This window comes from Perissodus microlepis, chromosome 10, assembly GCF_051167445.1.
Source record: "Perissodus microlepis isolate ML-2025 ecotype Zambia chromosome 10, ASM5116744v1, whole genome shotgun sequence".
NCBI lineage: Eukaryota > Metazoa > Chordata > Actinopteri > Cichliformes > Cichlidae > Perissodus > Perissodus microlepis.
In genome coordinates, this window is record NC_140470.1 from 31076264 (window position 1) to 31102296 (window position 26033).

Consider the following 26033-nt stretch of genomic DNA (forward strand, 5'->3'; position numbering starts at 1 on the left):
GAAACCCTTCTCTGCCTATATTATAATTATTGCCAAATGTTTCCGTAATCACATCCTTAATACCCAAGCAGTGCTCGTCTCACAAACGTGTGCGTGTGTCCTCTTCTAATCTGAAACTGAACGAGTTCAAACACTAAAAAGTTGAGTCTTGCAATTCTCTCAGTAAACCTGAGATTTATGTCCAATGCAGAAAGGTGTGTGTGAAGGTCAGGGTGGTGAATGTGCAGGTAGTGTGTCAGCCTTCAATGTACTTTGGTCAGAGTTAAGGTACCATCACATACCTCTGAGCTACAATTTTATTCACAATAAACACATTTTGTTTCCAAATTCATCCATGTGGTTCTGACGGGCGCCATCTTTAACTATATTTCTTCTCCTTATTCTTTCAGCTGCTCTCTTTCTGAGTCAAAGCAGTTCATCTTCTTACATCTCATTCTGTCTCTAGCATCCTGTTCTGTCACACTAACCCTCCTTCACTACATCCATAATCCTTCTCTCTTGCTCCCGCCTGACATGCCTTCCTCCTCTGCTCTTTCTTTTTCTTTAGCCAGCAGCAGCACAGTGTTGGTCAACAGCACCGGGCATGGTCATTGCTATTAACAATGATACTGGCCTGAAAATAACCCCTTGACTTGGGTTGTTTGAGATGAAGTTCCACATGGCTAGAGTCCAGTCAGTGACCATCTGGCAACCACAAGCCCAGGTAGGGTAGTGAGCAATGTTGCCAAGTGGTTCCTGGAGGTCAATGGTAGTTACCAGGTGAGGTGTATAATGCTGCACCAAAAGCCTTTTGTGATTGCTTTGGTTGCCAAGAATTCAAGCTAGTTTCCAATGACTTGTCTGCAAACACTCACCAAGCGTGACACAAACCAGAAAAGAAAACCAATCACCTTCAAAGAAAAGGTCGCTCTTTTTAAAGGTTCAGCGTCACTCAGCGAGAAGTTTGTGAGTATTTGCAGACAAGTCAGCATCTTCCACACCAAGTTCAGATTACAGCGACAGCATGAATCTGACAACCAGAAAACCCCGGCAACTTGTCCGGAAATACACATTTTTCCTTAGCGATCAGCCTCTGTAATGCGTCTTAGTCACCAGTAACTCATCTGATGGCACAAAGTAGAGATATATATATTTGTTTTTTACAGTAATGGCATAACAGCCTGTGAGCTTTTTCACATCCAAGTCAACTTTGGTGTATGGAGGTATACTTTAGCTGTGCAAGTAGGGAAAGCTCAGTAGGTAGAGTGGTGGCCCCATGATCGGAAGGTCGGGGGTTCGATTCCCCTGAACAGCTACCCTGAGGTACCCCTGAGCAAGGTACCGTCCCTGCACACTGCTCCCCGGGCGCCCAATGGCTGCCCACTGCTTCACTAAGTGAATGGGTTAAATGCAGAGAGGAGTTTCCCCACGGGGATTACGTATTCTTTTTTTTCTGACTTGTATTTTCATCCGTTTATTATCTTTTACTCAATCATGTGGATTGAGAGAGTTTTTGTTCTTCTGGTGGCCGTGGAACTGTTACTTTTATCAAGGAACGGGACCGCGGCACATCTCCTACACTCACGGACTGTTTACTCCAGAGATCAGCTGATCGCCCTGATGCCGGCCGGCTCGCTGGCCAGGCCCGCAGAAGTACCAGCTGAAATTTGGAGGAAAACACATCGGGGATGCAGAGGTCAAGGACAGAAGAGAAGAAAGAAGGAGACGGTGAGACAGCGGAGGCTCGAAGCGAGGAGGAGGTATAAACCGTGTCTGCCGTCTATCGTAATGGGAAATGTGCGATCGTTGGCAAATAAAATCGACGAGCTCTCAGCACTGGTACGGAGTCAGAGGGAATACCGAGAGTGTAGCCTGATGTGTTTCACTGAATCATGGATGCACCAGGACATTCCCGATGAGAATGCTTCCGTGGAAGGCTTCCACACTGTTCGGGTGGACAGGGACAGCATCGCTAGCGGTAAGCGGAAAGGAGGTGGGCTTGCTGTTTTAGTTAACAACCGGTGGTGTAACCCTGCCAACATAACAATCAAAGAAAAGATTTGTTGCCTGGACATTGAACTGTGTGCTGTAGGACTCAGGCCGTATTATTTACCCAGGGAATTCTCTCACGTCATCTTGGTGGCTGTTTATGTTCCTCCCTCTGCTAACCCCACAGCTGCATGTGACGCTATCCACTCTGCCGTAGCCCGGTTACAGACTCAGCACCCGAGTGCCTTTATTGTGATCTCGGGTGACTTCAACCATGTATCACTGGACAATACACTAACAACATTCAGACAATATGTGGACTGTCTCACCAGGGGAGAGAAAATTTTAGACTTACTGTATGCTAACGTCAAGGATGCATACAGCTCCTCCTCCCTCCCCCCACTTGGTAGGTCAGATCATAACCTGATTCACCTCACCCCCCGCTATGTGCCAATTGTGAGGAGGGAACCTGTGACCACCAGGACTGTTAGGTGGTCAGAGGAGGCAATAGCAGAACTACAGGGCTGTTTCGAGGTGACCAACTGGGAAACACTCTGTGAGCCTCACGAAGAGGACATCAATGAGCTTACTGAGTGTATCACAGACTACATAACTTTCTGCACCGACTCCATTGTTCCAGCTCAGACTGTTCATTGTTACCCAAATAACAAGCCGTGGGTGACTAAGGACATCAAAGCCCTCCTCAACAACAAGAAGAGGGCTTTCAGAGGGGGCAATAAAGAGGAGGTGAGGAAGGTCCAGGTGTTACTAAAGGACAAGATCAGAGAGGCTAAGGACAATTACAGGAGGAAGCTGGAGTGGAAACTCCAGCAGAACAGCATGAGAGAGGTGTGGAGGGGCATGAAGACCATCACTGGATTCAGGCCAACCAACAGCAGGGGAGCTGAGGGAGGTGAGAATAGAGCTAACGAGTTGAATCTGTTTTTCAATAGATTCGACACCACAGTGTCTGCTCCCACCCCCACAACCTCACCTGTAGTCAGCCTGGAATCCAGAGCCACACCACTGTGCCAGCCTCTCTCTTCACATGGCGCTGTTGCCTCCTGTGAGAGTCCTGACACCCCTCCCCCACCCATCACCTTCACTCAATACCAGGTTGAGATGCAAATGAGGAGACTTCACTCAGGCAAGTCTGCTGGACCAGACGGAGTGAGTCCCCTCGTCCTCAAGACCTGTGCCCCCCAGCTGTGTGGAGTCTTTCATAAACTGTTTATGCTGAGTCTGAGTCTGCAGAGGGTCCCAGTGATGTGGAAGACATCATGCCTCGTCCCTGTACCAAAGACGCCACGTCCCAGTGGCCCCCAGGATTACAGGCCCGTGGCACTGACCTCCCACATCATGAAGACCCTGGAAAGGCTCATCCTGGACCAGCTGCGACCCATAGTAAGACCACACCTGGATCCCCTTCAGTTCGCTTATCAGCCTCGTCTTGGAACTGAGGACGCCATCATCTACCTGCTCAATCATGTCTACACCCATCTGGACCAGCCGGCGAGCACTGTGAGGGTCATGTTTTTTGACTTTTCTAGTGCTTTCAATACCATCAGGCCGACCCTCCTGGGTGATAAGTTAGCAGCGATGCAGGTGGATGCTTCTCTGGTGTCCTGGATTGTTGATTACCTGACAGGAAGACCACAATATGTACGTCTCCCACAGTGTGTGTCTGACAAGGTAATCAGCAACACAGGGGCACCACAGGGGACTGTCCTCTCCCCCTTCCTCTTCACCCTCTACGCCACAGACTTCAGCCACTGCACAGAGACCTGCCATCTTCAGAAGTTTTCTGATGACTCTGCGGTGGTTGGATGCATCAGCAGGGATGATGAGACAGAGTACCGGGCTGTGGTCAACTCCTTTGTCACGTGGTGTGAGCAGAATCATCTGCAGCTCAACGTGGCAAAGACCAAGGAACTGATCGTGGACTTCAGGAAGCCCAGGAAACACTTGACCCCTGTTTCAATCCAGGGGGTCAGTGTTGACATTGTGGAGGACTATAAATACCTTGGAGTACACATTGACAATAAACTGGACTGGGCTAAAAACACCACAGCACTTTACAGGAAGGGCCAGAGTCGTCTCTATTTTTTGAGGCGACTGAGGTCCTTCAACATCTGCCAGAAAATGCTCAGGATTTTCTATGAGTCTGTTGTGGCCAGTGCGATCCTCTATGCTGTTGCATGCTGGGGGAGCAGGCTGAGGGTCGCAGATGCCAACAGACTTAATAAACTAATCCGTAAGGCCAGTAATGTTGTGGGGATGGAGCTGGACTCCCTCAAGGTGGTGTCGGAGAGGCGGATGCTGTCCAAGATAAAAACAATGTTGGATAACACCTCCCACCCACTCCATGACATGCTGGTCAGTCACAGGAGCACGTTCAGTGAGAGACTGAGATTACCGAAAAGCACCACTGAACGACACAGGAAATCTTTCCTGCCTGTGGCTCCCTGTACAACGCATCCACTTAACACACTGGTTACTGCTACAACTACACGTTTCTTTTCCAGCTATTTATTTATGAGTGACTTATGTATGTATATATATGTATATATTGTACTATTCTTAGTTAGCGTATTGTCTGTCTTGTCTTAATGTTGGTTTATAATGGAGCACTGTAACAAAAAATAATTTCCCCCAGGGATTAATAAAGTATTCTGATTCTGATTCTGATTCTGATTTGTGTTCTGATTACTTCATGCGGATATTTAAAACTCCTTTTCACCATGAAACTGGGACACCGGTGGATGCCATCGTGACTGCTGTGGGACTACAGCACTCAGAGCCACCTTCTATAGATCAGAGTCTGATTTTCAAAGTCGGGATTTGGGTGGAGTGTTCCTTTAACAGTCCAACCAGCAAGACAAAAGGGAGATGTGCAAAGGGAGGGAGCATGAGAAAAGTGAAACGACAAAAGAAGCAGACAGATAGTGATCTTGAGTAAAACAGAAAGATTGAAAAACAGAGAAAAATAAAACCCTACGAGGGACTAACGGAGAGAGATTAAAAGAGAGATTGAGAGTGAAAGAGTTATCCACAAGCTGTATATCCAGGTCACTTCAAAGTACTAAGAAAATCCAAAAGTCCCCTGGGCAGGCGGCCAAGTTTTACCTGCCCCTCCACTTCTTCCATTAACACCCCTCCCAAACCAAAAAAGCTGCAGCAGATTTAGTGCAACTGCAGGAAGTGTATATTAAACATTGGCAGTTTAAATACGGCTCCCTATTAACACCTCGGAACTGGATTGTGAATCACCAATAACGCAGCGGCCTAATTTTTTCTTGTTCCCGAGTTATCAGTCATTGTTCCCATCAAAGGTTTATGGGCCCCAGGAGGGGACAGTGCTGGAGAAATCGTCCGCCAGTAGAGTGATTAGAAGTTTGGAGATGAATGTGGAGAGGAATTAAGTTTCAGAAACCAAAGAAAGACAAAGGAGAGTTATATGCTGCTGAGCAGCGAGACATTTTGTTGCTTCAGTTTGGTGGATCATCCATATTTAATGTGATGTGTGGAGCATATATTAATCTTTTGTTATTGAATATATTGTAAAATAAACCTCTGCTCGGGAAGCTTTGAGAAAAAAGCTGAAGAATTTTCTCTGCTGAACTATTGGATGATTCAGATGACAGAGACTCATTCAGTAGTGTCACATGACAGCTTTCAGTCAGCTGCTACCTATGAAAAGCAGGCCACTGTTACGCAGAAGGCATCTTTGCATTGGTGCCTTGCAACTTCAGTCGTGGCACTACTGGCCACCAGGAGATGACGGTCTGTTCTACGGACTGGCCAACCACGTTAGGGTTCAAAAAAATCAATGACCTACTAAAAGATCCAGTAAAGCAGTACGCCATACTGGAACACAGAAAGTATAACAACATGGATGTAGATTGAGATATCAGATGTACTTTAGTGTAATACCACTTTGTACCACAAAATGTCATTTGGAAAAGTCTTTAAAAACACTTTATTTATATTAGTGTGGACAAGGAGGGTAAAACACCGCCCCCTGGTGGTGAAAGCTGCAGGTTAAATAGACTGTGCATGAGAAAATGCTAACTTCCTGTTTTAAGACCGGATGTAGAGTTGTACATTTCCGGTAGTTTTATTTTGCGGTTAATCGCTACTGCGAAGAAGGACTCCAAAATCATGTCCAAAATACGAAAACGAAAAGATCACGTTAAGTTACAAAGAGCAGAAGGTTTGGACACTCGCCATTGCTGTGTCCCGCTGGGGGGAGATTTAACAAGATGTTAAGTTTCCACTCCTTTCCAAAGGATCCAGAATTGCGCGCACAATGGCTGAGAAAAATCAGAAGGGACGGCTTCACAGTTACGACCAGCTCTGGTGTGTACTCGGTATTTTGAGACTGGAGAGATCTTCGTGTCTTCCTCTGGGAAACGTTGTCTTCAGCCGAAAGTTGTTCCATCGTTATTCCACTGGAATAATTTTTTTAAAAAGACAGAGCGACCCGGAGTTTGGGAGCACCGCCCTTGACCTGTTGATACCGTGGCTATGGCAACCGAGAATGACAACACAGAGGATGAAAACACCGATCGCTGGGCAAATGTTCAGCATTCAAACTACAGGTGAACATTAGTCAAAGCCAGATGTTTCCCCGGTTATGTCGATATTAGCTAGCACAGTCATGTACACATCTACACAGCATGTCAACAAACCGTGAAAAAAAGTCACAGGATATAAATAAAAATGCTGGTAAGCGTCTCTATATATTAGTATTTATGACGGGTATGTTGGGACTTACCTCCAAAATTATACAAATACTGAGAAATATAAAATTTGAATCCTTTCTCTCTTTTGCTCTGAGGCGCGGGGGAAAAATTATCGACAAGTCGATGAATATCACCTACAGATATATTTGGTAAATGCCCAAGACGTCTTGAGAAATGTAAATGGCCGCTTGATTCATCCATTTGGTTGACTTGTTTTGGAAAACCCGACTGTAAACAAGGCGCGACTATCACACCGGAAACGAAGCGCTCCACAGGAGTTTCCCCACCGGAAGTAGCATACGCTAATGCGCACATAGTCTATTCAGAGATGTTCACTGCTAAAAGTACCTTTAAGTAGCTGATACATAATAAAGCAGGAAAGATCTTTACAGCTGCCAATAGAAGAAGAGACCATCCTGCTAAAGGGGGCTACAGACCTGTGTATGTTTGCTGAGGTTTCACAGATTTTTTTTATGTAATTCAAATTGTTAAGTTACAGCAAAGTTTGTGCACACCTGACCGTTGTGTCCTCAGTGGCTCTCTGCACAAAACAACTGTATTTACACATTTTATTTAAGATTTCCTCAAACGTATTGGTTTCTCTCGAGTTAAAGGGGTATTAAGTAATTTAGAGTCTAGACAGGGAGCGCTCCCTGTGATACAGACTGCAGCCAGAAATCTGAGCAGCTGAAGGAATAGTTGTTTAGTCACTCGTATTGATCTCCAAACTCTATCAACCCTCTGCAGATGGGGATTCTGTGCTGCAGTGAAAAAAAGAGAAAATCTTACTTATTGCTCTTTTACAGCTAAGCAGAATGAGGCGGGCGTAATAAAGTGAGCAGCCAGGACGGACAGGTAATCAGACATATGGGCGAGAGGACAGTTGAGACAGGCGAGCAGACAGTCGCATTACTGCAGAGACAAACAGTCGGACAGCATAATAGGCAGACAGACAGGCAATCACGCAGCTACTCAGGAAGGGCCGCTTAATCACAGCGTGATTTCCTGAGCAGGCGAACACGAGCGCTACAAAAGGCTGTATCGTCCTGCGTATCACAGCGTTCTGGGCGGGGACTTCCTGCAGTCACGCTACAGAGTCTCTGAGGTGTGGATGGCGGCGTCCCCATAGGAGACCTCGAGGAATGTAGGCTGAGAAGCACGTAGTGAGGGTGCTCTGTGGTCACTGCCTCCCAGGTCCGTTATTTATAAGCACACGGTGAAGACTTCAAGCACATAACTGGTTTTTGAAGGAAACACTGGTGGAGTGACAAAACCTTTAGAGTGCTTTTTAATTGTGTTTGCATACAGTTTTATATCACCAATTACAAAAAACACAAATGGAGAAACCCACTGTGTGGTGCGTGCATCATGTATCCATGATGATGTGTGTGCAGCAACAACAAATAACAAGCTTCTCGGATGAGAGGTGAAACGTCTTCAAGTAAACTTAAAGAAGTCCAGACGCTTTTCTTTGCAAGCTCCTTTGACTACGATGACCTGGATGACTGAGAACCTTCACAGACAACAAATAACATCATTTGATTGGCTGGAAATGTTGAACGTTGGCTTGAAATCCAGGTGTTTTCTGGCACCTATAGTTGGATAAACTAGGATTCAGCTGCATCCAACTGTAACTGTAACCACACCCTAAAGACTAAATACAGTTAAGTGGGTGACTTGTACAGTTGGCACAAAGGAACAAATTCTCTATAGAGATCTTTAGAGACACAAACTGTTTTTGTAGCAGGTTGTAAACGTGATCATTTTAAATGGGCGTCTGTGGGTACTGACTGATGGGAAGCCCCAAGTGGACATTAGAGGAACTACAGCTTTGGCAGTCCAGTTTTAGCTTTAGTCCTTTTTAATAGAACAGTTTCATTAATACAGTTTCTTTTTCTAACAGACTTTATTGGAATAAATCAGTTTAACCATCTACAAAGTGCAGCACAAGCATAATGTAATCTTACATTCTTACTGATAAATGTGTCATTTTTTTCTCATTTTTCTATGAGTAGTGTTTCTCATAAATTGGCAGTTTTTTAAATTACCACTTTCTTCTCATAGACTTTTTTTCTTTTGGTTTTTTTTTGTTTCCTTTTTACTCATTAATTTACCATTTGTTTCTCATCTATTTATGTTTTTTTTTTTTAAATATGCTTGTAAATCTTTTCTCATAAATTTTTCTCATAACTTTAAAACTTTAACATAAAAAGTTTTTTGTTTTTGTTTTTTTTCACCAAAAGAAATGTTGCTTAATGTTACACAAAAAGTTCCCCGTGTTTTCGGTGCCCGTGCCGGGGAATGAGCCGGTGTGTTTCCAGTATTTTTCCAGTGTGTGATCATATTTGATGTTGTTCTTGCAACGCATTTCAGAGAAAACAATCAGCTCCTATAAATAGAAATCAGACATCAAAGCAAAATTTTACTGTCAAGTTGATGATGAGTGTTTAGATGAAAACACACAAACACAATGCGTCTAAATATATGTGTGCCAACACCAGCAGATTGAGAAATCAGAGGGAGGAAATCCCAGAGCCATTAATACGAACACGCTGTTTTACACTTTATGGAAAATCTGGATTTTATCTTTAGAAATGAGGTAAATTCCAGGAAACATTAACTGGACGGTCTCACATTTTCTAAATTTTTAACCTAATTTTTAAAAAAATTAATTTGTATCGCTAGCACCAGGTTGGACACGCTGATTCTGCTGTTTTCACCTCATAAATGTGTCATTTTGTCTTCTAAATTTTTCTTTTTTTTCTTATATGTGCCAACGTTTCTTTTTTCAGTCACACAAGTTTTATTCTCATAAATTTGTCATTTTTTTCCTCTTTTTTTTCTGTCTTTTTTTTTAAAATGTTTTTCAGACTTGTAATTATTGCTAATTTGATGGCGATTTTCTTTTTGGGTAATAACCACCCCAAGGACTGTTGGGATGACACGAACAAGCACAATGCTTCTAAATATACCCACACCAACACAAGCACACCCAGATGTAAGTCAGAGTGCAAAGGGAGGAAATCCCAGAGCCACTTGTGAGGACATGCTGGTTTTACATGTAATTTGACAGGAAGCATAAACTACGGCCAGAGTTCAATATTTATGATGATTTTAATAGTTTTTATGCATTTATTTGTGAAACCAGCTGAATTGGTGGTGGTCTGCACCCATGATCCCCGGGGAAAACGCTTTGTGTCCAGCATAATGTCCAGTGAGGACAGTCACCGCATTCCCGGGTTCATGAACTTATTTTGATGCCACAGCTAACGGGAAAGGAAGTCCACCACATCCTTGTTGAACAATAAAACTTTGTCGTTGCGATCTTGCGGGGTTCATACTTCTGCGCTGTGAAGATTTAGGACTGGTTTAAACCCAGGTTTGATTTTTGGTCGGGTCAAGTTTACACATTTAACTGTGATAATTCTGTAAACAAAGGTTTGCAAAAACATCAAAGTACAAATGGGTGCATTGATGAAGAGCCATTTTTGACTATCAGGATTCAGTTTATAGCACTGGGTTAATTACAGCTTCACCTCTCTCTGGAGCTGCATGGTGGGCTCTACAGAAGCCGATGGCACTATTCCCTGCACTTTGTCTCCTGCCATTTTAGTGTCTTTTCCTCAACACGTGAATTATTCATAATTTTGCGGCAGCGTTTTTATGTCTTTTATTTATTTTTTGTGGAAACACCACGCTCTGTTCCACCCCGTTGGTTTGAAATTGTGAAACTCAAAATGCAGTTAATATTTAATGTTATAGAAAGCAGATGACATAACAGCTTTCATAATAAAAGTCGCCTGTGATGCGAACCCCATCGGATGCCGTTTGGCCGTGACACTGAAGGTTGGGTGTCTTTTTCAGGTGTTGTGTTCCAGATGAAGGTGCTGACAGATTTTGGGCATCAGAGATGGTAAAGCTGTTGTTGGGGTGGGACTTCCTGACGGGAACACTCAGACCTCTAACAGTGACCTTCACCGGACACAAGTTTCCATTCATGGGTCTGAAGTCAACAACAAGCCGTCATTTATCTATAGGAACTCTTGTTAATAGTCTTATGTTTTCTACATGAGTGTTTCTGCCTGATCTATATCTATACCTGCTCTCTTACACTTTAACAGTGTCCTTGTTTGGCCTTTATCCTCAAAATCAACAAGGTCATATCAACTTTTTACCCATTCAGGACACCCGGATAACAGAACTGTGCAGCCACATGCATGTTGGAGAGTTGATGTGAAAGATAAAGGGAGCTGAGGGTGAATGTGACGCTGTCCATTTAGTGCATTTAATAAGGAATTGAGGAGATGGAGGATACAAGCAGCAGAAATGAGCTTCTTATGAAGGCGATCTGGGCTCAGGTGAGAGCTCAGCCACTACTCTTCATCTAAAAACGCCAAGATGGCTCCTGGACGGCTCAGTGAGGGAAGGAGACAACTAAATACTGGTTTAGGAACCTCTCGGTATCCCTCTGGAAGACCTGGACGGTGGTGGCCAGGGAGAAGAAGTAGAAATTTGATGGATGGGATAAAGAACCCACACTTTTTTTTTTAGCTTTTTCTTCCTAATCTTCTGTTTTTGGGAACACAAACTGCCCACTGTGGCTTCGTGCTTAGCATCTTTGCCCTGACAAGTCTCCAAACTTGGACTTTTGTCAGAGGAAGATGTCAAACATGGCGCCAGCCGGAGCCAACTGCCACACTTGGTGTTTAGAGGAATTTTGGAACAATATCCTCACTGAAAGGCTGGTAATAACATCCCTGCACATGGTGCCAGGGGCTCTGCTGACCCTTGGCAGTGTCCCCGGGCTTTTCTTCCACAGGCCAGAACAAAACAACAGAGAACACTTTATTTATAGCAGCGTGACAACAAATAAAGTTGGAAAGGTCAGCCGTGGGGCGTCCACATGGGATAAAGGGGCCTGTTGCACTGCTGAACTTCACAGCCAGTTTTTGTATGCATTTCCTAGCAACAATTACACTTCATGGCACAACTTTTTAGTCCCGCTGTTGAGTTTCCCCGGGCACGCAGGATGCTTCAGATCCCAGCTTTACGTCCAAACAGGTGCAGCCGGCTGAGAATTTATCAAAAAGAAACGGCGGCTGACAGCATGATAATGTTTGGGTTTTAGCATGGAAATACGGATGAGCTCTAGAAGACGATAACAAGATGGCAAGAAGAAAAGCAATCCATCAAGTAAATCCCCAAACGGCCATTTCTGCTTGTTATATCAACCGCATTGTGGAGAGGGAGCTGAATGGGCATTTGGTAACAAAACAGCTTTCGTCTGTAATGGCCACCACACTTCACTCTCTCTTCTTTTGTGTTTCTGGTATTTTCCTCCTAATTTAAAATGTGCTGGAGTCCTTGTTAATGCTAACTGTGCTTAAGGCCGCATGCAGACACAAAACTATGTAAAGGCAATTCAGACGACAGACTTCGACTTACTGAAGTTTGAGTTAAATCTGCACATCCCCCAAATAATATATCACTAAAATACTTCAAGAGCAAGCAGGAGAGTCCCCAAAGAAAACACGAACATGATCAGCACCGCATGCTTTATGTTTGGAGATATTAAAGCCTTTAATAGATTTTTCCAGGAGATTTCACTTCATAGACCTGAGCTTGAGGTTTTGGGCTGCACTCTCAATACATTTAACTAGTCTTCTTATTCTAGCACTATCTTCTTTATTTGGACAATCTCTGTCTGATTGCATCTTTGGTAAATCCTAGGTATTGGTTTTCTTTTAAGTTTACCTCTATATGCATCAGTAAATACTTTAATTAGATTCAGTCCTTCCTCTTCTGTGGCTTAGGTGTTTTTTAAATAACATCTTCACTGCAGGTACAGTTGGGTCAATAATTTGTTGAACAGAAACATGTTTTTTTGGTAGTTTTGCATGTACATGAGTTTGTACATGAGTTACAGTGAGTTTGAAATATTAAAAGTACAGACTTTCAGCTTTAATTTCAGGGCTTTTACAAAAGTATTGCATCAACTGTTGAGTAATTACAGGTATTTTTATACACAGTCCCTCATTTTCTAAATTCATGCTATTAATTGACCGACACACTGCCTAGGTAAAGCTGGTTCCCTCTTAAATTCTCAACAGGTTACGCAAGAAAGGATGTGGAGTTAATACTAAGTGTTTCCAACTTATATTCTGTAGGGAGGCCAGAAACCATGAAAATGACAAAATGCTGTTTCCTCTCTTTAGATGATCTGTCAGTCCATTACAGCAGCTGCTGCTTGTTTTATTGTTTCATCGGTCTAACCTGGCCTTCGTGTTCTGGAGTGTAACCAGAGGTTTGCACCTTCGTATAAAAACTGTGCATTTACATTGATGAAGGTGATTGTTGACTTTGTAAATGACACACCTACAGTGTTCTTGACTTGGCTAGATGTTGTAAAGTTGTTTTTCTTAAACATGGAAATAATTCTGTGATCATCGTTTTTAGCTGGCTTCGTTACTTTAAATGGTCAGAGCATTCATTCTTTTTAAAAATGTACCAGATTGGTTATTTGGGCACTCCCAAAGTTTCCACTGTTTCTGTGTGATATGGTTATTTTGTTTTTCAATCCTCCAAATCAACTCAGATATTATGTCTGCTTCATTTAGTATGAAATAATGAGGAGATAATACTTTTCTGTTAGCCCTCACCAGTACAAAATTCATGTATCTATTAGAAATGGTGAGGTAGTTATATTTTTGTATTGGATGTCTGAAAGGACAAATGTCCAGGTAGATCATGTATAATTTATTCTAATGGCCAACAGGTGGCAGATCCTCTGGTTTCCAGTTTGATATTCAATTCAACTCAATTTTATTTATACAGCGCCAAATCACAACAACAGTCGCCTCAAGGCGCCTTATATTGTACAGTAGATCCTACAATAATACATACAGAGAAAAACTCAACAATCATATGACCCCCTATGAGCAAACAGTTTGGCGACAGTGGGAAGGAAGAAACCTCCGGCAGAACCAGGCTCAGGAGGGGCGGGGCCATCTGCTGCGACCAGTTGAGGTGAGAGAAGGAAGACAGGATAAAGACATGCTGTGGAAGAGAGACAGAGATTAAAAACAGATATGATTCAATGCAGAGAGGTCTATTAATACATAGTGAGTGAGAAAGGTGACTGGAAAGGAAAAACTCAGTGCATCATGGGAATCCCCGGCAGCCTACGTCTATTGCAGCATAACTAAGGGAGGGTTCAGGGTCACCTGGTCCAGCCCTAACTATATGCTTTAGCAAAAAGGAAAGTTTTAAGCCTAATCTTAAAAGTAGAGATAGTGTCTGTCTCCTGAATCCAAACTGGAAGCTGGTTCCACAGAAGAGGGGCCTGAATTGAATGAATGAATTTTGGTAATTTGGAAAATTATCACTTTATTTATGACCTGAGTAAACACGTTCCTGGTGATTTTATAGTCTTGCTAGTTTGAGGTCACACTGAATGACACATTATGTCCATATTGTAAAAAAATAAGGTTCTTGTTAAGGTTTTAAAGGGTGAAAGTTAAGTCGATGCTGCAGGGTGTAATAAGAAACTGAGCCCTTTGCACTCTCAATGATAGTTTGAGGCTTCACAGCAGGACTTTATTAAGCAACAGGTGACGACACAATAGCTACATCCATCTTCTATATACAGTCTACAGTGTTATCTTGAGTGCATGCTGGAACAAAAAGGCGAAGCAGCTACAGACCACTTAACACAAAACCTTCTGGAAACATCTCTGAATCTTTAGCATTCATGCTAAATTAAATTGTAGATTTTGTTTCTATTTGTATTTATTTCTATTATTTTATTTCTCCTTTGCAGATAAATTCATATGTATGGCATTCTCACTCAGTCACTCTCCAAAGATACTAAAACAGCTGATATAAAACCAAAAGGATGCACAAATGAAGCTAATTTACTCGCGGCAAATCTGGATCCAGATGAGGATCATTTGGACAAATAAAGCAGCACAATTTAAATATAACAGGCAAGCAGGGACACAAAACCTCTGCCATGTGTACTGCCAGACTATTTTTTTCATTGTGTGGAAGGCCCATTACTTCACTCTCTCAAATGGCTCGTAAGCGCTAATGAAGAGCAGCTTTAATCAGATTCCTAATAAATTGACCATGTTTGAGGTTGGATGTACTCCTGCCAAGTCAAACAGAGTGTTTACCTCCACCAAAGAATGAGAAACCAGGATTTAAGCTTAGCAGGACAGATGCTCGCATTCACACTGGTACTTCAGTTGGATGGAGACAGACGTGCGTTTACTGTGATTATAAGTTACATCATACGTGGTTGTGTAGTGGAACTGTACGTGTGGTTTTGATGTGATCTGAAGCATGTTTAACGAAGTTATCTGACATTGTTTTGGTCCACTGCAGAGGATAAGGCTTCATAAAGTCAGCAGCAGAGACAGAGACCAGGGCAAAAACACCTGTGCTCCTCCAGTGGTTTGCAGTGAATGCAGGACACAAATTTAAGGTGGCCCAGGCATTTTTTTAGCACATCTCACCAGATGCAGAAAGAAACTGAAACTCCATCACTCATTTTGATGGTTAATAATCTCTTTGGCGCTTAATGTTGTGCAGCGGATATACACGGTCAGGCAAATGTCAGAAACCCAGTGACAGGTTCAGAGTGCATCGCTCAGAGGAGGAGGCCACAGTTCACGACAGCGGCTTGCTTCCTGTCCTGCTGCATCGGAAATACCAGAAGCGAAGCCTCCACGGCGGGACTCAGATGAAACTGCGCACACTCAGGAGCACACAAAGTAAACCCAAAGCCGTACACACCCCAGAAGCAATAAACACAGCCTCGCATGCTGATGCCACCTCCCTCAAACACCAAAAACACACATAGGACACGTGAGGATTGTCCTCACGCTGAAAACCTCCCATCCGCTGGAGGTATTGTTGGACTCTTCCTCCTCTGACGCCTGTGAGGCTCATGTTTAGCAAGAGGAAACACAGCCTCGTCTGAGTTTGTACACAGCACAGAGGCAGAAGGTTTGCACCGTGTTCCAAACCTTCTGTATTTACACTCATGATGGCGTCTCTTGATCGCAGACTTTCACCTTGAGACCTCCTCCACATGCTGAGAAGCTGTTTTTCTAAACCATAGACATAATTCTGAGATCATCTACTTCTGTTGTCTTTCAGGCTTTTTGTTGCTGCTGAGCAACAATTGTTGACACGTTGTTGATTAGGCCTCACAGAAACCTGCAGTTTCTCTAATGTCCACTAGAGGCTCCAGCAGTGAGTCGGTCCCTGTAGATTGACAGTTTCACAGCAGAAACAAGCTTACCGCCTGATTCTCCCATTACTCTGTCTTGTTTCAGCTCTTGGTGCATTTTGGTGCATATTGAATCAGATAAAAATACACTGGTACATTTAGTCACCAACCCTTGGACCCGAGCTGACTTATAGTAAAGTATAATCCTGGCTAACCAAGTTTACTATATTTAGCTGACTATTAGCACTCCACCCTCGTGACTTCTGGCTCCGAAAACCACGGCTAAAGTTACAGACTCACGATGCTGACTCAAAGGCCAACAGTAAGAAGAAAAGGAGAATCTATATTTCAAGATGGGAAATACTCACTGAAAGTTTAGATTTTTTTTAATATATTTTTATGACTGATAGAATATTCAGATATAATTTTATGACTTTAATTTTGTAAATCAAACTTTAATCAGATCCTTACTTCCTTTTTTTGATCAGCCCCACGTTCCTCTGTCCAGCGTATGTACACATCTGGGATCACCATCCCAGATGTCTCCATAAATCCCAGATGTTGTAAAATATCAGAGTAAATATTAAGGAGGCAATAGAAGTGATTGAATGTAAGCCTGCTGCTCAGTCTGTTCACAGCAGCTGCTGTCTCTCACTCACACACACACACACTCACACACACACACACACACACACCCTAATTAATCAGCGTGAATTAGGCCAGTTTAAGTGGTGACATGGACCGAAATATGACCTCATCTCTAAAATCTCTGGGTCGGTTTTAAAGCAGCTTATCGGGCCTTGTTTCCACTCCTCCTCTTCCCTCTGCACCTCCACACACTGGGAAAAGTCCATCAGTTGTTTACATACTCCCACTTCCTCCTCCTCCACTTGTGAATTAATGATGCGAGTGCCGCGAACCGCTCTCCTCTCCTCTTCTCTGAGGGAGTTATTCACATTTAAAAGCCCATAATCAAACACCTATGCGTTAAATGGAAGCCCATTAACGCTAATGGTATACCTTGGACCGAGCCGAGATGAAACCTTGAAGAACTACAGACTATTAGGGCACGGCAAGGACTTTATCCTTCCCGTGTTGAGTCACTGGCTCAGTCGCATATCTGTCTTCCATTTCATCCAAAGCTGTTCTTTTGCAGCACCAGTAATCGGTTAAGGTTGGAGACTGGAGCTGGTGGAAAGCACTGGATCTCAGAGAGAAGGAAAGTTCATTTTGCTCATTTCTTCTCTCATTTCTCTGTCTGTAATTTCACCGTCTGAGGGTTGTGATAGCAGCCTCGAGCGGAGGAGATTATTGATTAGGCCTCTTCTCAGGCAAACTGGATTTTCTGTTTTATAGTATTTAACACGGGGGGAATAATAATCACCAGCCTGCCTGGGTGCAGCCAGGTCGCTCTACAATCCAATATTTCCTTCTTGGGGGGACCTTCAACATCTGTACAGATTTTATCTCCCAAACTCACCCTTCAAACTCAAAGCGGCTCCTCCAGCAGGCGCTCACGTCTTCCCTCTGGTTATTTTTAGGATACCCCCCCCCCCTGTCTGTGGTGTTCAGATGGTCTGGTCCAAGGCATGGGAAGGGAAGGGGAGTGGTAGAGGAAAAGGGGAAAACTTCAACAATGACTTCATTAACACGGTGCCCGACACGACCAGCATAACTGGACTTCACAGCTCCGTTCCCACGCTGGATATATGTCTCTGGATTTAATTCTTTATGAAGCTCATGTGTTTGTCCGGTTCAGCTGTCAGGGGTGACATGGAGGCCTGCTGAAGTTTCCTCTGCTCACACTCCTCACACCTCGAACAGCATGTTGATCACAAGTGAGTATGAGTTCAGCTCAAGCTTAAATGTTGTGTTACACGACAGGATGGGAGGTAATGAGATCGGCCTCCTAATGCCGTTTCTCTCTGATGGCGTTATTCAAAGGAGGTGATTTGGAGATGAGTTTAGCGAGACATAAAAACTTTTTCAAAGGTTTGTTTGTTGAGTGACTTCAGATGAGACGTAAATATGTTGATTCTTGAGGCAGAAGAAGAATTTAAAGAACTCCAGCGCTGACTAAAACCTCTTTGTTGTTTGAAGGCCGTGGGCCTGAAAACATCACAAGTGAGCTTTTGAACTCTGGTGATATAAAAGCTCATTTTACTGGCAGGAAGAGCGTGGGATTCACTCTGAATGTGCGTGGGTTACTTTTGAAATGTGATCCGCTGGAGAGAACTTTCCACCTGCTGAAGAAAACCACCGTACACGTATTCAAACATTTTACTCTGAAAACACATTAAAGTGCGTCGAAGGCACTCCTGTATGTAGACTCAGTGTAAAGAATTTCAAAGTTGAGGCTTTTATTCTGAAACATGGCACTTCATACCTGTGTTTTCCTTTTGGACCCTTAGTTTCTTTCTCACCATGTTTTTATTGTCAGTAAATTTGTGTTAATGTGAAGAAGCACCTGTTTGAACTGTGGCGTAGCGGGAGCAATCAGGATGCTGTTTGGAGGTTATTGGTTCGATTCCTGGTGCCTTTTGTCCAAGTTCAACTTGTAAAGTTTTTTGAACAGAGGTTCTGTATATATGCGGTTCACTGTGGCTCCACACTCGCCAAACAGCCGAAACGTCCTCGGTTTGATCCCAGGAGGAGACGCCCTTTGGGGTTGTGTCAGGAAGGCATCCGGAGTAAAAAGATCTGCCCGACGAAAGATGCTTCACTGCCGCTGTGGCGCCTCCTGGCGAATAAGAGTGCAGCTTCGTATATGCGCTTCATTGTTCAGTGAGTTGCTTTAGCTCTCTAGTTCCGACATTTTAATTCATCTTTTTGTTGATTATCATGAATAAAACGTTTGTGGCTTCTGGACTTTTGACTCGGCATAACCAGTGATTTTATTTATGGTGGTTTTTTTTTATCATTTTAATTATTTAGTTTAATTTATAATTAATTTATCTCTCACTCATTTGTCAGCACTGTCCTTGTTCACACACACAGAAATGTTTGTCTGTAAGTGGTGTTGATGAACTTCCAGCATTGTTTTGTTTGAGTTTCCTGGCATCACAGGGGTATGTACAAGGTGCCCTTGGGTGTGGATCTCTTGGCGTACAAACCAGCCGTGGTAGTATTATTTGCTGAGAGTAAACGGTCTTGTTTGACAGAGCAATAAAGTCTACGAAAGGAGACAGGAGGCAGTGGCTTAAATCATGAGACTAGACAGTTATTCCTGCCTGTTCTCTTGCCCAAGGTTAGTGCTCACATGGTTCATTTACACACAAGGTCTGTTATTCCCAACTTGTCATTTAGTAGGTAAGTAGGGTTAGTGTGATGAACAGGTATATTTAATGCAAACCACAGGAGTCTCTAACAAACTACCTAAACCTGACCAAAACTACCTATTCAAGTAATTTTAGTGCCTAAACCTAACCACACCCATATGGAAAAGAAATAGATGTGGCCTACTTCATATAGTGAATCATAGAAGGCTTATATGATTTACTCATGAAAGTGGCCACTTTCTCATTACTTTCATATATTGTTTTAGTAAGTATCCAAAACATACAAGTTTCATTTATATAATTTTTCAATGGATCTTATATCTGTTTTCACTCTTGTATGCTTTTCATGCAAGTTTCACACAAGACAGATACAAACTTTATAAGATTTATATAAATCTTTTCCATGTGGGCAAATACCTCAGCAATTAGTTTTCAGTGTCTAAACCTAACCAGTAAATGAAAGATAAAAAAGTACAAATCCCAAAGGCAACAACAGGTCACAAAGTGCAGTCTAATATCTGATACACCTGCAGCTTACACCACCTAATGCAGTTGTTTTGAGAAAGATTCCTCCCTGAATGTCTTCAAAAACCTCCACAGAACACACATTTCTTCCTTTACATAGAAGAAAATAAAAGTTTTTCCCAGTAAAGGTTAAGAGAGAGTTTCTCCTCTTTTTCTAACTGCAGTTAATTCTGGTCCATTTCCTTCTCCAGATACTCATCTGAAAATGCCAGACAGCCTCATAAAAACAAAGTACAGCAGGTTTCATATCACAAATAATAATAATATATCAGTTGACCTTTTTTTCATCAAACACAACTTAACCATAATTTATTTTAAAAACTGCAGTAAGATTCACCGAGGACCTCACACGTGTTGTTTTTCACCTAACAGTTAATGAGCTATAGGTGTTTCTACCTAAATGCACAAGTGGCTCATTAAGTATCAGGACTCACTGAGGTTTTAGAGTCAATACTGAGGTGAGACATGTTGCAGGCCAAAGCAAATGCAGTCGGGAACCTGTTGGGAAATTAACTCTTAACATTTCATAGTAACCAGTTCATATTCTTGTCCCAAACGTATGGTTGCCATTCCACTAATTAAGTCAAACATATCTCATTGAATCTTTTAATTTAAAAAAGTATAAACCAGGTTTCTCATGTTTAGGTGTTACCTTTAGCTAACATAATGCATCTCTAGATCTGCCTCGTCAGTCTTAAAATGGTCAGTGTAGCTGCTCTACCAGGTATAACAATCAAGTTTAATATCCAGGCAGCCATAAAAAAGCATTTAAAAGGATTTGTGAAGTTTAACAGAGTTAGAAGTTAGCAGGCAGTTAGCTTGCTAGTTTCCATCTTAAGATGATATACCATGTTGTGACTGAGATTACTAAAACGTACAGCTCTGCATAAATTAAGACAGAAAGACAGACAACTAAACAGCAGCAACGTTTGTAGGGTTACTGAAGTTGGGCTAGCTGGTATATAATGGTGTCAGAGATGGGCAGTAACGTGGAATCCGATTACTTTTTTCAAGTAACAGGTAAAGTAAGGGATTACTATTGCAAAAAGGTAATTAGATTACTGTTACTTTCCCATAAGCACGCTGCGTTACTGCATTACTAAACTGTGATTTCGTTTGCGAGAATGTCTCATGACAGTGACGTAAGCGAGTGCGACGTTCGTGACAACAGCTGTGTGCAGATCAACAATGGATCATATATCGAGTGCGGGAGAGAGTATGAGCGTGCAGCGTTTAAAGCGTGGAAGTACTGACCTTACTTTGAGTTTGATTCCGTAAAAAGTGGCAAAAACATTAGCGTCCGCTGTTCACTGCGTGGGAAGAAAACTTCTTTTTACAGCAAAAAATCCCTAAACTTCTGAGTGAGCACCGACAGTACGCTGCCACGGGAATGTGACATTCACGGAGAAACTGCTGTACTTCTTTAAGTTGCTTGAAGACGTTTCACCTCTCATCCGAGAAGCTTCTTCAGTTCTAAGGTCAAATGGTGGGGAGTCCCAGATTTAAACCCAGTGGGAGTTTCCCCCCAAAGAGGGACAAAGGACCCCCTGATGATCCTCTACCTAATCACATGAACCAAGGTGTGAAAACGGGTGTGGGTCACAATCAGCCAGGGTTTTGGGTGAGCTCACCCAAAACGTCTTCAAGCAACTTAAAGAAGTCCAGACACTTTTCTTTCCAAGCTCCTTAGACTTTAAATGTTAAACAAATTTCTTCCATTCAGAGAATGTTGCATATAATTAAATTTTTAAAAGATTAGAACTAATAAAACAAGTTTTAAAAAGAGACCTTTTCATTTGATTACATTTTATATGATGGAGTATGCAGAAAAAGTAGAACTGGGCTGAAAGCTCTATCGCTTTATTACCTATTCAGGTTGTAAATCATGTTTTTTTTAAAGTAACTAAGTAACTAATTACTTTTGAAAATAAGTAATCAGTAAAGTAACGGGATTACCTTTGGGGGGAAGTAATTAGTTACTAATTACTTTTTTCAAGTAACTTGACCAGGGGCAGAGCGTGGGGGTGGCTTACAGGGCTTAAGCCCGGGTTGTTTTGTCAGAAGCCCGGGGTCTTTTGGAGTGTAATTTTTTCATAGTTAGATGCCTGGCTGACAACTGTATAAAACAAAAAGTACACACAATATTCGAAGCACATAGTGCACACTGTGGGAATTTACGACTGTGCGTGAATCCCCCCTGATATTGGTATGATCCGAGCTCAGGCACTAAGCGACTGAGCGAGGGGGCGGGGCAGCTGCTGTCTGTGAGTGCGCTGTTGGAGAAACGGAGCCAGCCATACTAAGGAGAGCTTAAGTTTGACCAGGTACCAAAGCAAATCATTCGTACTGTACAAATAATGTGAATATGACGGTGTATCACGAAAGATTGATATCAAGCTGATCACTTGACCAATATTACCTTACTTGCTCTTCGAGTGAATCAACAACTGGCGAAATGAAAAGCCGAACAAATGCTATTTTTTTTAGAGAGTCTTAGCTTACGTGTGTTTATTTCATATTTTCAGTTCTTACCCTCCCCGACTAAATCGGTTTCAGTAATGTACTGAAATATAAGAATGGACATTAGAGGGTTCTTTCAAAGAAAAAACTCAGGTAAATGTTATTTTATATATTATGCTTTGTATGTTGTTCAGTATATTTCTATGCAAAACAAGAGGGATTTCAGTACACAGCAGGATATTCACATTTGTAACCAGATATTTACATACACTTTAGGGAGAAAACAAAAACATTTTTACTGTACAACATCAATTTAGAGTAAACTTTTGTTTTAGATAAATATTGAAATATATTTTGAATTAGTTAAATGTCAGAATAAAGAGAGAGATCTGTCTATTTATTATCACTTTCATCAAATGTAGGAGTACATGTACACTAAGTTTATTGTTAATTAATAAGAAAACTCCAGACGATTCCATTCTGAGCTGAAGAAGCTTCTGATAGGTTAGTAGAGTCCATGTGAGTAAACTGGTGGCACAGCTGTGGATGCATATAAGGCAAAACACAGAGCCTGTTTCTGTGACATGGGAAAATCAAGAGATGTCAACCAAAACACCAGGAACAGAATTGTGGAGCTCCATAAGTGTGGCTCCAGTTTGAATACAATTTGGTGCCATTTACAATTAAGAAATACAGATAGTTTCTCTCTTTACTCTTAAAGTTAACAAATATGTTTTTATATTTATCAATCTAAAAAAATAAACATTTAGTCTGATTTGTTGTTACAATTAAAAAAGTGTTTGTGTTTTTATCTGAAGAGTGTGTAAATATCTGTATATTTGATGATTGTCAGCACAAAGAGGGAGAGAGAGGAACAGAGAGGGAGAGAGAGGAACAGAGATGAACAAGAGCAGGTGAGACACACATGTTAGTCAAATGGTTGTTTACCAAAAGTATCACCGTATCATAGGTCCTCATGTATCTTGTACCTAGTGTTTCTTTTTAGGTTTGCTATTTTTCAAATTCTACATTTATTAAGTTATGCAGGCTTGTTTGCACAACAAGGCTAAATAATTATATAAACTTTTCTCAATCTAAATATTGTACTTTGGTAGAATTAAAAAAAATAAGTGTAGTGCAGGTCTATGATGATTTTTAGTGCTACTATCATCTAGTTCTGATTCTGGTTCTGTCTTGGTTAAATCCCAAGTAGTCCTGATTTTGAACTGTTGTAGTCCTGTTTTAATTCTGGATCAGTTCTTGGTCTGGTTGAATTGGGGTTTAGTCCTCGTGCCTTGATACAGCCCTGACCTTGTTCTGCCTTGCTGCTTAATTAAAAAAAGTAGTTTAAGGTGTCCTGCACATGTGATATATATTTTTCCCTATATGAAGTCATTCTTTTTTGAACAAAACTCAAAACAGAGCCAATTAATCTTTCAGTCATTTCTACCCCCCCCCAAAAAAAAAAAAAATCCCACATGCATACTACCCTTTTGGGCTAAGCCCCAGGTGTTTCAAATGTCTGGCTCCGCCTCTGAACTTGACCAACACTGAATGGTGTGCTACGTGCTGGCTAGCTACAAAGCTATGGTTAGCATAATATAAACACATTAGCACAGTGAAGCTGGTGGATGAACACTAACTTTTTCCCCTCAATAAAAGTTAATGTAAGAGTCCCTGCTGAGCAGATGATCCATCCCCAGCATGAGGTTAGTCATTATTACACTGCTACATTGTTTGGATGACTCGCTGTGAAAAACTCCTGATCCTCAGCTTCATGTGCACAAATCTTAGTTAGCCTCAGAGCGTTTCTTTTCTGAACCGTTCAAATATTTGGTGTCTGGCAAACCATGAGACGACAGTGATAATAAAAACCCAGAGAGGCCACAACGATCACTGACTATGTTTTTTAAGGGCTTGTTCAAATTAAATAGAACAAGATACATAGCATAAAACACATTAAAAAAACAAACCGCCTTAATGAACACAGTGCAGTTTGTACCTAGAAGCAGGGTTCATACGTCATCACTTAACAACCAGATACCTATTTTGACCAAAAAAGAAACTTTGAGTAATTTCTTTTGGTTAGGCAGTATAGCTTATAGTCCATTAAGCTAATGTAATGATTCTTCAAATGCAAGACTATATAACCTTAAATTGGGGGGCACACCCCCGTTTTCTTCATGCTAATTCTAGTTTTCTTCTTGTCCCACAGGAAATCTTTAACAAAATGAAGTCGTATGCTGCTACAGGTATTGAATTAAGAGTGATTCATGTGTATTAGATGAGTAAGCAGCCTCATGTTGTCTACCGCAGGCCTGAACTTAACGAAGCCTACTTGCTCTTCACCTATGTTCTGGTTTAGGGGCCAGTGAGCAATTGAGTGTGTCCCACTTTGAACTCACTACCCATAATGCCGAGTTCCTGAGAAATTATTCACTCCACCTCTTGAGCCATGTACCTACTTTCTTCTTTGCCTTCTTTCAGCCCCACCATTCTCACATTAGTCCTCTGGCTCCAGTTCTCCAAATCCTCCACCCATGCCCAGAATGTTACCAATTTCTTGTCACACTTCTCCGCACATTTCTCCACCCGAGCATTTACATCTTCAACATCGGACACTCATTGTTCCACTTCGCCCAGCAGTCTTATTTGAATATTTTCTACTGAGTCTTTAAACTCAGTAGGTTCCTTGATCGAAATAACAGATGCAGCCATCACTTCCAATCACGCGTTCATCTTTAGTTTCTTACAAACAGTAGCAATCAGTACTTCTCCTGTCAGTATAGCTTGACTCTTTCAGAGTGCTCAGAGTCACTGAAATACTTTCAAGCGTTGGGCTGGTCCTCATTGCTAACTTCTCATTCCCACACAACTTTTTCAAAAGTTAGCAACATTTCTCTGGAAGAATGCTAATATCTGGCCACTGACGACGATTTTAAGTTTTTACGCATCAGAAGTACTTATATTCTGATAGGCTGAGAGGCATATAGTCCCAATTTATGTGAAATAAATGATGACTCCACAGTTAGCTTAATAGTAACCTGAGAGAGTTTATCCAAACTCACAAAAGCTATCTTCCACTGGCACAAAGGCTCTGGACAGACTGTGTTGTTAGCAACAAAGACATAATTATACTGTACCTACCTATCAGGTACGAACTAATACAGCAATGACTGAGGATGAGCTCAAACAGATCCAGTATCCTACAACATAGATATACGTTTACCACAAAACTGCTAACTACCAGTTTTAGCCTGCAGATGTTTAAACAGAGTTCTCACACAGATGTTGAATTACTATTATTACCAATTATTTGCTATAAAAGACATTTCAGAATATCAATGAATCAGAGTATAACAACATAACATATTAAGATACTTGATATAATTCAGGATAATATCAAGTAATTTAGAATTAAAAAGATGTTACCCTGAATTTAACATCATAACAAGCTGCTCAATCAGCTCTGTGCTGGCATTACTTACTGTTTTAGACCCGTATGAATGTGACCTGGATTTATTGATTAGATATTTGCATTAAAGAGCAGATGAAATGTGCACCTAGTAAGTGTTTTCCAGGAAGGAGAAAGATTTGATAGCTGTAAAACTCACTAAATACTTGAAATTACTGAAATGTGAAAGTAATTATATCATGCAGCAAAATAAAGACCACAAACAGACAACGAATAGTTTGATGTTTACGTTTGTACACCAGCATCAGTTTATCCAGGACACCTAGAAGTTTCTGTAAGCGTACCACTGAGGAGGTTTAATGAATGGGAGCTTGTATTTATTGGAAGATGCCATGAACTCAGGGTCA

The 26033-nt window shown here is 41.8% G+C and overlaps 1 protein-coding gene across 3 annotated transcripts in view; it reads left to right on the forward strand.

The window, feature by feature from the left end:
* Positions 1 to 26033, forward strand: part of LOC146379654 (rho GTPase-activating protein 7) — a 110294-nt gene that overhangs the window by 52683 nt on the left and 31578 nt on the right. The window contains exon 1 of one of the 3 annotated variants that reach the window (XM_084940971.1): positions 16436 to 17786. The exons of the other annotated variants lie outside the window; for them this stretch is intronic. Coding sequence (XP_084797097.1) covers positions 17774 to 17786 — 13 coding nt within the window. The 5' untranslated portion in view covers positions 16436 to 17773. Of the gene's footprint in view, positions 1 to 16435; positions 17787 to 26033 lie in introns of those variants that run through there. 3 annotated transcript variants of the gene reach the window in all.